The sequence below is a fragment of the Haliotis rubra genome, unplaced genomic scaffold (genome assembly GCF_003918875.1).
Source record: "Haliotis rubra isolate DU_JTF1 unplaced genomic scaffold, ASM391887v1 Scf171, whole genome shotgun sequence".
Classification (NCBI taxonomy): Eukaryota; Metazoa; Mollusca; class Gastropoda; order Lepetellida; family Haliotidae; genus Haliotis; species Haliotis rubra.
In genome coordinates this window covers 672,592-686,959 of record NW_025765681.1, presented here as the reverse complement: position 1 = coordinate 686,959, position 14,368 = coordinate 672,592, and the positions used below count along the sequence as shown (strand labels likewise).

At 37.0% G+C, this 14,368-nt stretch overlaps 1 protein-coding gene across 1 annotated transcript; it reads right to left on the bottom strand.

Moving 5' to 3' along the window:
* Positions 1-244: 244 nt before the first annotated feature.
* LOC124272609 (homeobox protein ceh-19-like) lies at positions 245-10,608 on the bottom strand. Its single transcript, XM_046707807.1, has 3 exons — positions 10,056-10,608; positions 7,984-8,200; positions 245-1,099 (listed from the first exon to the last, which is right to left on the bottom strand). The coding sequence occupies exons 1-3, from the start codon at positions 10,456-10,458 to the stop codon at positions 922-924; spliced, it is 798 nt and encodes a 265-aa protein (XP_046563763.1). The 5' UTR covers positions 10,459-10,608; the 3' UTR covers positions 245-921.
* Positions 10,609-14,368: the final 3,760 nt, after the last annotated feature.

The window sequence follows — 14,368 nt, the reverse complement described above, 5'->3', positions numbered from 1 at the left end:
TGAGTTTACCTGCCAAACAATATGTGATCGATGGTCGTTGTGGTCAACTGCATCTCTAACACTGGCCATTAACATATCCTTTTATCAACGACAAACATAGAAAAGGGGAAAATCTGGGATTCGAACCCAGGACCACGGTAACGATTAAGTGACAGTGGTTTCCTAGCCTTAACACCGTTGTCAAAATATGCACATGTATGTATGAAGCTTATGTTTGTTGAAGCAGAGACAACAAACTTGCAAATCAAGTGAATAAAACTTTATTGACAAAACTTTATAATACATCTATACACGTATGTGCATCTTCGGGTTATCCCAAATAAATTATTTCTGTATATAAGATAAGTTTTTCGTCGGAACATATTCCCCATATTGGAGGTTAAATTACTCATTTCAAACTTGTATATGAAACTTAAAATTATTACTTCCGTCATCATTGAACTCGGATAATATTATTGTTATATAAATTTATGATATATGAAATATGTAAGGGTACAATTATGCCCTTACTTGCATACCACATACACTATGTGTACGAATAACACAAGTAAATAGAATTGGGAATTTTTTGGTTATGTAATCGATGAAGATAGATGGTAATAAAAATGTATACAAATGAAATCTTAACTAATGACGTAAAAAATGTTAACAAAAATATAGGATAATAACATCCGTGTGAGCGATGCTGTGAAGAAAAGGACCAACGTCCAGCAGCAGAATCCATCGATGAGGGTGAAGACAATCGTTGTGAATAAGGAGGAATTCCCTTCGCCTTCAGTCTACAGCTAATAAATCATATGTCAAAATCTTCTATACATATCGCAGTATATACACAGTTTTATACAAACAAATATCCATGATTGCATGAACGTCAAACAAGTAAGCCTTCAACATCACAATGTTCACTACCCCTCCCTGGGGCTATGTATGGGAGTCCTCCAGACTCCGCTCTACTGACGGGGGTACCAGTCGGAATGAGGGGTTGGGAGGGGGCACACACAGGGGCGGGTACATCTGACTCCCCTCCTCAGATCGGAGACTCATGAGGAACTTCTGAGCTGCCTGGCGTTCTATTTCCCGCTCCTCAGCAGTCTGGCGTCTGTGGACGGAGACAGAACACTGAATAGAACCATGTTATGAAGAGGGTTTACATAATTGCCATGAATATATTCGATTTCAAATAGCTTTGTTTACACCGGGGATGAAGTTTCTAGATAATAACACCCTAACATATATTCAATGCAGTTGATTACATCCAATAAGGGGCGGTGGGGTATCCTAGTGGTTAAAGCGTTCGCTCGTCACGCCGAAGACTCGAGTTCGATTCCCCATATGGGTACAATATGTGAAGCCCATTTCTGGTGTCCCTCGCCTTGATATGCTGGAATATTGCTAAAAGCGGCGTAAAACTATTATCATTCACTCACATCAAATACACTCGCACTGTGGCCGAGTCGTTATGGTCAAGCATAATTTCTTGTTTATATTTTTTATCACTTGCATTTTCATTTTTACATTTTCATGTAACTGAAACAGAAGTAAGGAAAACTATGCTAAATAAGTTCTTATTTACATATTAACTTCTTATTAACTCAGAAATGCAGATTGAAAACAAACTCTTTCATTTGGATGTATTACCTTCAACTTAGAGCATTTACTTGCTTGTACGTGTTTTAATGTTTTCACGCATCATGTAAACGATTATTTGACTCGAGATTAGATGACGTATTTGATTTATACCTTTTCATAAATATTATATAATTATATATGTACTGTATAGGTAACCTGTCAAGCGTTTAATTAATCGAACATGTTAACCTATCATTCTAAGTCAAACTATAAGTAGTTGTCAAGACAATAACATCAGGTGAGTAGCAACTAATCGTAAGTAGTTGTTGAGACGATAGGCTATTGTTTGGTCGTTGCTATCCTTGCAGTCGTATAGTCTTCCTCACTATATCTCCAAGTAGATACATGTAACCCTCTTGATAAGAGTAACAATAATGCTTCATATATCGAATAATGTGTAACATATATTTTCAATACCCTACTGAGTGCATTAGGAGAAAAACAATTAAATGAGTTCCATGCTCTTAGGCACTTTAAAATGTTCTGCTGCACTTCAAGACTATTACTGATTTGATGTATTGCAGTGCCAGTAATCTAGATCGTGATCTATGTGTATATATCTAAAAAGGTGAGACATTATTCCGGCAAAGTGTAGGATCGTTGTTTGAAACGTCAAAGTATTGAAGAAGTTTTGAAGTTCTAGGAGCAAAAACAAACCCGCCTTTAGGCCCCAGGATATTTCTCCACGAACGTCTTAACATCGCAATATTGGAATCGAAGAGAAAACTCCAACCGTGTTTGTTTAGCTGATCCAGCGTGATGAGTGTGATCATTCATGGTGCAGATCATTGTCATCATCATCATTATTATCATCAGCACTATAATCATAAGGTAACAATAATTCACGCCCGTAGTAAGGAAGATCGTCTTTGATATGGAGTAATATTATTACTTATAGATGAAAGAAAAACTACTACTACTACTACTACAAAAACTAAAAATTATTATTATATTATACTTACTACTACTACTATATATTATTATTACATTATACTTACTACTACTACATATATTATTATTATATTATACTTACTACTACTACATATATTATTATTATATTATACTTACTACTACTACTATATATTATTATTATATTATACTTACTACTACTACTAATATATATTATTATATTATACTTACTACTACTACTATATTATTTATATTATACTTACTACTACTACTATATATTATTATTATATTATACTTACTACTACTACTATATATTATTATTATATTATACTTACTACTACTACTATATATTATTATTATATTACTCTTACTACTACTACTATATATTATTATTATATTATTATTATACTTACACATGTGTTTATATCATTAATACTGTGATGATGATGATCATCATCATCATTATTTTTGTTACTACTACTACTACTACTACTACTACTACTACTACTACTACTACTACTACTCCTGCTACCAGCACAACTGATATTGTTATTAATGTACCAGAACGTCATAAATGTTATTATACTTACATAGTTGTGTATATAATTATTATTGTGATAAATGAGAAGTCACGAGGTTTACATCTGAACCTTTTCCGACTGGGTTATGACGACAGTTAATACATCCCATCGTAACTATTCAATGATACCCTGAAGTTGATGCTGAAGGTCATTCAGTGATACCCTGAAGTTGATGCTGAAGAAGTTATTCAATGATACCCTGAAGTTGATGCTGAAGAAGTTATTCAATGATACCCTGAAGTTGATACTGAAGAAGTTATTCAATGATACCCTGAAGTTGATGCTGAAGAAGTTATTCAATGATACCCTGAAGTTGATGCTGAAGAAGTTATTCAATGATACCCTGAAGTTGATGCTGAAGAAGTTATTAAATGATACCCCGAAGTTGATGCTGAAGAAGTTATTCAATGATACCCTGAAGTTGATGCTGAAGAAGTTATTCAATGATACCCTGAAGTTGATGCTGAAGAGGTCATTCGGTGATACCCTGAAGTTGATGCTGAAGAAGTGAGGTGAGGTGAAATTGGGTTTAACGTCGTGCTTGAGAATATTTCACTCATATGACGACGGGCATGCGTGTGTATGTGTATGTGCGGCTGCTTGTACTAGCCCAGACTGAAGCTGGTTTTATAGTGCTAGCCCACTGAGATACCATGCCGCAGTGAAGCATGAATACCCCACTCAGACACATTATACTGACTCCGAGCCGAACAGTCCTTGTTGTACCCATTAATGCCGAGCGCCAGGCAGGGACCAACAAGTACCATATTTTAACGTCTTTTGGTATGATGCGGTCGGGGATCGAACCCGCGACCTTCTGCTCTCCGGGCGGACGCTCTAACCACTACACCACGGAGGCGGTCGCTGAAGAAGTTATTCAATGATACCCTGAAGTTGATGCTGAAGAAGTTATTCAATGATACCCTGAAGTTGATGCTGAAGAAGTTATTCAATGATACCCTGAAGTTGATGCTGAAGAAGTTATTCAATGATACCCTGAAGTTGATACTGAAGAAGTTATTAAATGATACCCTGAAGTTGATGCTGAAGAAGTTATTCAATGATACCCTGAAGTTGATGCTGAAGAAGTTATTCAATGATACCCTGAAGTTGATGCTGAAGAAGTTATTCAATGATACCCTGAAGTTGATGCTGAAGAAGTTATTCAATGATACCCTGAAGTTCATACTGAAGAGGTTCTTCAGGCAACTGTGTGAGATATTTCTGGCGAGTTGGTTTTGGGTTGTATGTGCCTTCAGTAGTGTGTTAGTGTGTGAGTGAGTTTAGTTTTACGCCGCTTTTAGCAATCAGTAGTGTGTTAACGACAAGCGGTGTCATAATGTACTGACGGTAACGTTAAACAATGTCAGACCCATTTTATTAGTACCAATCTAGAGAAGATGGTATTCCCTTCGGTACTTGGTTTGTATGTTGTTTAACACCGCACTCACTAATAGTGAGTGAGTGATTTGAGTTTTTCGCTGCACTCAGCAGTATTCCAGCTATATGGCAGCGGTCTGTAAATAATCGAGTCTGGACCAGACAATCCAGTGATCAACAGCATGAGCATCGATCTGCGCAATTCGGAACCGATGACATGTATCAACCAAGTCAACGAGCCTGACCACCTGATCCCGTTAGTCGCCTCTTACGACAAGCATGGGTTACTGAAGGCCAATATTCTAACCCGGACCTTCACGGGTCACACTCTCTAATATGTCAGGCATGTAATCGAGTCCAGACAAGACAATCCAGTGATTAACATCATGAGCACCGATCTATACAATGATGATATGCATGAACTGAGTCAGCGAGCAAGAACCCCGTGATCCGTTAGACACCTCTCATTAAAACATTGGTTCGTGAAGACTGGTAAGCCTGGACTTCTCTTTCCGTTACCTCCGTTACCTCTACAGGTTCCCGTATTTGAGCCGCAATAACTAAACGCCACTTAAATATATTAAACTGTCTGGCAAAAGCGCAAAGTAATGAATAAACTATCACCGATCTTGAAATGATTCTAAAGGTATAAAATTTCTATCAATGATCACAGAACGACAACTCGCTAAAGTAGATTTTCTGTATCATATTTCCATCACTTCGAAATTAACAGAGCTTAAATCAGGTTAATATTGTTAACAATTAGCTGTGTACTATCAACTTACACTTCCTAATTTCACATCCCAACTTGTAGCTCCTGTGGGAAGAGTCCCGGGGGGGCTTGTTTAACGTATTGATTTAAATTGTCGACGAACATTAAAACCAGTCTCTGCTGAACAAGGACCGGTCGACTTGAACAATCTATCAGTTCGTTCATAATTCAACTAACACGGCGAAGATATGTCATCTGCAAAATTGTTTTGGTAAATTATCCGATTTATGATAGTTTTGCCTTGAGGATGACAAATGCCACTTGAAAATGACTTGACTGGTTGTACCACGGGGATTACGAACAAATCCCAACTACATATTCCTGCCGAGAGATTGTGAATTATATTATCATAATTGTTTTAGATTGCAATGCGTCAGCTCTTCGTGGTTATTTATATTCAAATCGATATTTTTGTTGGTAACGTAAGATTTACGATAAATTTAAATGTTAATCACACTTGTATTTAATATTGAGAAAGTTTTTAAGCATTAGCATGTTAAAGCTTTCCACTGTGAAATTTATAGATTTTGTGAAAGTGTCTGAATTGTGACAGGAGTCGTACAACATGTCTATAAGTTTTTACATAAAACAGAAAATAGCTTTATCTGAATTGTGCAGACTTGGTTATAATTACATGGACATGTGTTTTAACACATGATCGTTTTCACAATTATTTTTTTATCATAGTTATGTAGATTACTTCTATTTACTTATTTTTAAATTTAAATTTAAGACACAGTGAAAACTCGTTATTTAAATTACAGACACAGTGAAAACTCGTTATATTTTGTTTGGTAAGTTATTAATTGCAACGTGACGGCAGGTCGGTAACTCACCAGATCTATGGTGCTGTACGAAGATACAATAACATATACCGCTGTGGTCATGTTGCTGTTTCAGAACAATGTATTTCACGACAATATTGTACAATCTGTCAATTGTACTGGAGGGAAGCCATACAATCATGTGACACTTCTACACGATCACGAGTGAGCATTTAGTCCCATCATCACGATGTAATTAGAAACGTCTCGTATGCGGATCTTTATCACGAAAAATCGAAGTCTCACATTCGAAGAATCCGCACTTGAATTTCATTGGGACGATCGCGGATGGATATTTAAGCGCATGCAGAGCCCATAGGAGTAGTCTAAAATCAAATATGTGCAGTATAAGAGCATTATGGCAATAAATTTGTCTTGCAAATATCAAACGAAGTCGATAAATATTCATACATCAACAGTCTTATTTTTTTACAGTGTTTTTACACCCGACCATTCCCGAATACACCCGACCATTCCCGAATACACCCGACCATTCCCGAATACACCCGACTGCACCCGACCACTCCCGACTGCACCTGGCTACACCCGACAACATTCGACTACGACTGACAGGGATACGGGTATGAAATCCCCTGAGACAATGACGTCTCAGACTTAATGTATAATTATTCCTGTGGTGTCTTACATAGGTCTTCTATTTAGAATGACCAACGGCATTATGTTATTTGTACTGACACGCACAACACTTTAATTTCATTAGTCAGTGGTGAAGTTACTATGAAACTTCCCAAATCTAGGAAAATACCTAAACTTAAGGTTTATTGTATTTCTGTGATAATATTTTATGCTTATTGACTCCAGTTCGTGTAACATTCATGTCATTTTACTTGTAATGACATAAGGATATTTTTTATATTATTTGTCATGAGATTAAATAATACATTTTTGGATATGACAAATGTATAACCTTTATCTTTGAAATGTTAAGACAAATGAAACTTATACTTTGATATTATTAAATATATTATATCTAAATGTTGTATATGTCGTGGTGTGAACATATCAATACATCATCTGTATTTCATATTCTTGCGGTTTCTAACAATACATAATACCGAAGTGTTTTCTTTCCATCACTACTTCTGTTCCGTATGTTAGAGAAATTATGATCGAGATCGATAACAATCAATGCACCTATTGTTCGAAAACGCAAATTTTATTGATAACTATTACTGATGAATGCCATGTTTCAATGAATAACTTTGTCACCGAATATGATATTGCATACACTGATTATACAGTGTAATAATGCGTGTGAAATGATAGGACTAAAATTCCCAAAAGAGTCTCTCTGAAATAGTTTTAAAGTTTCAAGATTGTGTAATTATTTCATTATCCTCAAGAAGACTGGTCCTCCTTTTACCACTGGCCCTAACTCAGGATAGTAAAAATATTTATAAAGTTCAAAGATTGTGTAATTATTTCATTATCCCCAAGAAGACTGGTCCTCCCTTTATCACTGGCCCTAACTCAGGATAGTAAAAATATTTATAAAGTTCAAAGATTGTGTAATTATTTCATTATCCTCAAGAAGACTGGTCCTCCCTTTACCACTGGCCCTAACTCAGGATAGTAAAAATATTTATAAAGTTCAAAGATTGTGTAATTATTTCATTATCCTCAAGAAGACTGTTTCTCTCTTATCACTGGCCCTAACTCAGGATAGTAAAAATATTTATAAAGTTCAAAGATTGTGTAATTATTTCATTATCCTCAAGAAGACTGGTTCTCTCTGATCACTGGCCCTAACTCAGGATAGTAAAAATATTTATAAAGTTCAAAGATTGTGTAATTATTTCATATTCCTCAAGAAGACTGGTTCTCTCTTATCACTGGCCCTAATTCAAGCTAATAGAACTGCACTGACCGCCATTTCGTCCTCCTGTTCTGGAACCACGTCTTCACCTGGGCATCGGTCATCTTCAGGGATTTGGCCAGACTGGACCTTTCAGCTGAAGCCAGGTACTTCTGTCGAGAAAACCTCTTCTCTAGTTCCATTACCTGTTGACGGGTGAAGGCTGTTCTGGGCTTTTTCCGCTTCGGGGGTGTACGATTTTGGTATGGATGACCCACCCGTCTGACCACTGTAATAAAATACAACTTGATAATAATTTGCCAAATCAAAATATGTTTTTTCCAGAATTTCATACAGCAATTATGAACACCTGATAACGCTATAAATACAATAAAATGATTAAACGCACAGCTGACAGCGAGTAGTATGACTGTCATAAACATGTATATATTAAATAATATATTATTTGGGTATCAAGAACGATTCATCAGTGTCCGTTAAAATGCATTTTGCCATTTATGACATAAACAGTTAATTTATTTCAACAATAATCTCGAAACTTTAACTGAGCTCACATTCAGTTGTACAACGTACAGCAGAAATTCTGTTTCAGTTCTTTGCTTGTTAGCCAAAGTTATTCTTTCATATTACCAAGTCATCAGTTCTGTCAAGCGTACATGGTTAGATTAAGAATGAGGTGCAATATCAACGGAGACTCAGTATTAACTGATTGCTCTTTTCCGTGAGGAAAAATGAAAAATTATTGATTTTCTGTCATTTCTACAGCAATAATAATCATCAAGTGATGTTCGTTGTAAATACAGATCTCGTGTCTTTGGAGAGACAGATAAGAACATGTTTCTTTAGGGAGAAAAAATAAACAATTTAAACAACTCCTATATGCGTACGAATAACGAATCCGGAACAAAAAGATCGTGTTTGAAGTGTCCTCTATTGTCGGTGCGTTTCTGTTTCTTCTCCGTGAGTGACAGCGAGACGCGTCTATGCATTCTTCAAGGAACTATTATAGATTTAAATCAATAATCTCAGGTTTATGGAGAAACGTTCATCAAATGAAATTAAGAACAGGGTTCAAGCATGAAACCAAAGTGTTGTGTCTGTACCCTTTTCGGTTAGAAAAGCCAAACATTGGAATGCGCTTAACGCTTTGAATAGTATTTGAATTATGGGATTTTAAAATTGAAATGATTTATCATTGATGTTTTGGTTTTTAATTCAATAAACATTTCAAAAATGAAAACAACAGTCTTTCCCGTGCCCTTATCTCGCTATAAGTGCATCAGTATGGCATGATATAAATGTTTCAACGCTTTGATAGATTTAATTTAACGGATATCTGTTTTTGTGGTAAATCAAAAGAATGTAACAAGACAAATGTTTCTTAGAAAACGGTTTGGTTTGGCAAAAATGCTTCATTTTCAAACAGAGTGATGGTTAAATGAATTTACACAATCGCTGTTGACGGGTCTGTAAGAGAGGGAAGTAAATAAACGCCGTTAAACGACAGGGCAGACAATGTCTGTCGCTAATTTCCTTAATAAGTACAACAATAGAATTTACACGTGACAGCCAGCCAGTTGTCGTTAGCTGGCACGTTTCTTCACAACACACAGAAACAGAAGAATAGAAAGAAATGGGAAATAGAGCTTTGTCTCTCACACTGCAGTGTAATGGTGTTAACACTTACTTTTCCCTATCTATACAACATACAGCACACATGCCTGTCAAGTGAAATATATCTGATTTAAAATTATGAGAAATTGTTTCTATTACTTCAGTTATTGAGATTTTCGCTACATACCTTGTCAATGAATAAAATTCAACTTAATAATGATAAAAAACATTATTTTGTGATATATTTATCTTTCAGCCTCTAATTTCCTAACTTAATTTTCATAATAAAAGTATTCTGAAAAATAAAACGCCATAAAAAGGTATATCTGATTTTCATGACAGATTCACAACTGTATTTGTTACTGGGAGAGAATACCCACTATAAGAAATACGTACACTGTCGTAGGCTATCCAGTCTTAGAGAAAACATACAGTGCAATACACTGACAATACCATATGCAGCATTCACAAATTAATACAATTATACATGAAATATAAAACTGACTTACTGCCATGTCTGTCTCGTTGTAAGCCTGACCAAGGACACATGTAGTTGTAAAGCTCGGGCCACACCGGTCTCCCAGATGGCGGACCATAAACCTCCACATGACTGCCTCCTGTTGTGTTTAACTTATTGTAAGAAAACACTACGTCCGAATGTGAGGCACTATCAGAAATGTCAGATTTTTTCTCCACATCGTCGCTATTTTTAACAAAGTTCGTTTCACTTCCCAAAATCCTCTCGACACTAAACGCTAGGTGTTTGGAGGATTTGCTTGATTCCATCCGTTTATCCGGTTCACAATTTGATGTCACCCGCCCGTCTGACTCTTCACCTTTGGAGGTAGAACTCTCAGAATCCGACATATCCGGACTGAGTACGTCAGAACGTTTTGAGTTTTCAACTAACATTATTCTCCCAGGCTACGAAAAAATCTATTTGGCAATGTCAAAAATCTCGGAGATGCCTTTTTTCGCCGGATCGTTCCCAGCTTCCAATAACAATCCAGACGCCGGGAGCGATTCCTGCCGTCCGTCTCTCAACTCCAGTCCGAAGATGTCCTCCCGTCCAAGCCAATTCAAGCGGGATATATTGTTCTAAACCAACGTTTAACTCCCAAATTTGCCTGATTGGCGCTATTAGCAGAGTTGAAGGATAGACGCTGATTACATCCCTTCGCCAAGGCCCCGCCTTTATGTAATCAAACAGAATGGGGGTTGGCAAGGGTTAGCATGTGTTTGCTTTTCAATTAAAGTAATCGATCGGTGCAAGCGACCTGCAATCGTATTAACAGCCCGTCTGGCAAATTATCCGAGGGAAAGTGCATTAAAAAGCTTTAAATTATTCGCCAATATTGTTGGTCATTTAGCCGTGTATTAATGAGGCATTTTTCGTCCGAGAATATTTTTAATAACCTCGGTTCTGAATGTCGCTTTCAAACAAGAACGAGATCCGAAAGGTTAGGAAAGAATGAAATAGGATTAGATTATGTATGTTGTACCCTTGTCGGACAAATGTATCTATGATGTTTTTTCCCTTTGTTATAGACCATTATAACTTGAGGCAATTGTTCAGTCAATACAAATCGAATTTCCTTGCTGGTTTGGAAGTGATTATACAACAATAAAGTTTAAATGTCGCTCATTTTCCGATCGTTGAAATTCACAATGATAACTGCCGTGGCTCTTTATCTCAATATCAGTTTCTGGCTGACGGACTGACTCTCCTCCCTGTCAGTTTCCATTCTGTCAAACACCAATTATTACATCCGTGAGGAAAATATTACAATATTTGATTTGATAAAAGCAAATAAAGTGGCGAACATTTTGAATGTATTCATTAGTTTGAGCGGCAACTTTCTTCTGATGTTACAGATCTCTGTAACATGTGCTCTTGCACAATACAGCTAGGTTTCACAGAGCGGCAAATGCGCATTTAAAATCCTTTAAGAAAATATTATTAAAGCAATAAAAATCGGAAAATAAACACAAAATATTTGAATTGTAATATTTAAAGTGTATAAAGTACACATCATAAAAGTTTTGCAATTAAAAAAAGTTACATTAAGAGGTATGTCGGCAAATGTTGGTCTGGCGTCTGAGTCATGGCTTGATGGAGGTATAGAAAGCCACCTTATATTCCTATTATTACGTTTTATTATAAACGTTTTTCATCTTTTTGTGCTGTTATGATAACATTTTAATTCTAAAATGTCATGTTATTGAATAAATAATGTGACAATTGGACAAGACGGGTTTAGTAATGGAGATACAAGTATCTTGAATTCAACAGAACAAGCACATAAAATATGAAACAAACAGAACATTCTTCCATCCCTTTAGTGCCGGCTATAATGAGCGGGTGCTTTCGTGTGCAAATAATGTCAACATTGTGCCAGGAGTAAAATATACTCACTACAGCTATATAAATATACAAAAAAACAAAACGTTGATGTAGGGTCGTGAAGATGCTTTGGAATGACGCTTACGGAATGACGCTTACGGAATGACGCTTACAACTGCATTGTCCGGTTTTTATCGCACCTGGAAAATCTCTTTTTCTGTATCACTGTGTGTGGGTGAGGGCAGTGGTTTGAATCCAACATGGTACACTTAGTCGCATGCTGACTGACTGAATGACAGGTTTCGCTAGAAGTTAGGGATCAAGCATTGTTGTTGCATTTATTTTTCACCAGATATATCATGACAGTAGTATTTCCGTGTGCCTATACCCCCGAGGGACTGGGCCCCGTTTCTCGAAGCGATCGTAGCGCTAAGGTGATCGTAACGCTAAGGTGATCGTAACGCCCATTATTAAACATACACGACCGACCAACGTAGTGCTAAGATCGTTTTGTAGAGACCGCCTCCGTGGTGTAGTGGTTAGAACGTCCGCCCGGAGATCCCCAACCGCGTCATACCAAAAGACGTTAAAATATGGTACTTGTTGGTCCCTGCCTGGCGTTCGGCATTAATAGGTACAACAAGGACTGGTCGGCTCGGAGTCAGTATTATATGTCTGAGTGGGGTATTCATGCTTCACTGCGGCGTGGTATCTCAGTGGGCTAGCACTATAAAACCAGCTTAAGTCTGGGGTAGTACAAGCAGCCGCACATACACATACACACGCATGCACGTCGTCATATGAGCGAAATATTCTCAAGTACGACGTTAAACCCAATTTCACCTCACCTCACCTCGTTTTGTGGAACGACGCCCTGGTATGTCGTGGGAGGTGAAACGGTCCAAACCCTCGGATTCAAACCCAGATCTGTGATAGTGAATAGCAACAACCTGGACAACTCGACCATCTGTTTCCTAAACCCTCGTATACATTGTTTCATAAATAAATAAATTTCACATATTCAGCATAATCAAAATGATACAAATTGATAACTCCCGTAGCAAATTTATTTTTATAGATATGAATCATTGACATTGTAAAATTGTATTTTTACAAGTCGACATTCGTATAATATCACAAATCCGCTTTCCCCAGTGCTTATTGGTTTTGCGCTTCTTTTAAATTGCACATCGGTATATGGTCCGTGGCGTGCCACTCTCATAATCCGTCAGAAACTTAACAGGCTCCGGAAAAAAATCGAATCAAGACGAAGCGGATTTCGATACATATTTAATTTCTGACTACTGGCAAGAGCTTGCGTGAACGCAGACGTCCCTGGAGACAAGTTAATTGCTTAGATGGAGAAATATCCTAGACAAAGGGGTATCGTTAAGGAAAATATATAGACTTTATTAGAATGCTCAGAGTTGCCATAACTGAAGTGCCTCACAAAACACAGCTGAACGTGTGAGGGTGGATGGGTTGACATTAGGTTCCTACACGAAAGTGGTTATATTAACTGTAGGTAAGTAGAATAAAATGTCAGAAGAAACAAACGCGATAAAACTGTAATAGCCCCCATCACGCCCAAGTACGCATCTATACAATAATCAGCACATAATTAAGTATAAAACTTTAACGCCAGAGAATAACCAGTCCGGATTATTTGAAGATTCCACTGGACGAAGACACACCCCGAAGAATAAGCACTGACATATAGAAGTGTGAATAGCCATGATCATATATCAGAGAATGTCAGAGTTACTGTGTGATAGTAATGCCAAGTAAATTCCATTGGACGAAAATTCACTCAACAGAATAAGCACTAACATAGAAGTGTGACTACCATGAGCATATATCAGAGAATGTCAGAGGTACCGTGTGACAGAAATGTCACGTAAATTCCATTGGACGAAAATTCATCCTATAGAACAGGCACTCCCACAAAACTGTTGAGAACCATGGTTATATATCATAGAATGCCAGAATTACAATGTCACGTAAATTCCATTGAACGAAGATTTATCCCACAGAAAAAGCACCAACATAGAAGTGTGAATAACCATGAGCATATATCTAAGAATGTCAGAGTTACCGTGTGATAGTAATGCCACGTAAATTCCATTGGACGAAGATTTATCCCACAGAATAAGCACCAACATTGAAGTGTGAATAACCATGAGCATATATCTAAGAATGTCAGAGTTACCGTGTGGTAGTAATGTCACGTAAATATAAACGTGTGAGTGAGTGAGTTGGTGAGTGAGTGGGTGAGTGAGTGAGTGAGTGAAGGAGACACCAGAGATGTGTTTCTCCTGCTGTATAGTACCTAAGTAAAGTGGTATGGAACAAAGAGACTCTGACCCGATTAATAATACGCGTTAATATGTAGCACTTAAAACAGGATCAACAATTTTCCTAAATACAATCATGCATATTCATATTGTTTACTTGTCACGCAATAAAGCGGGCTCATTG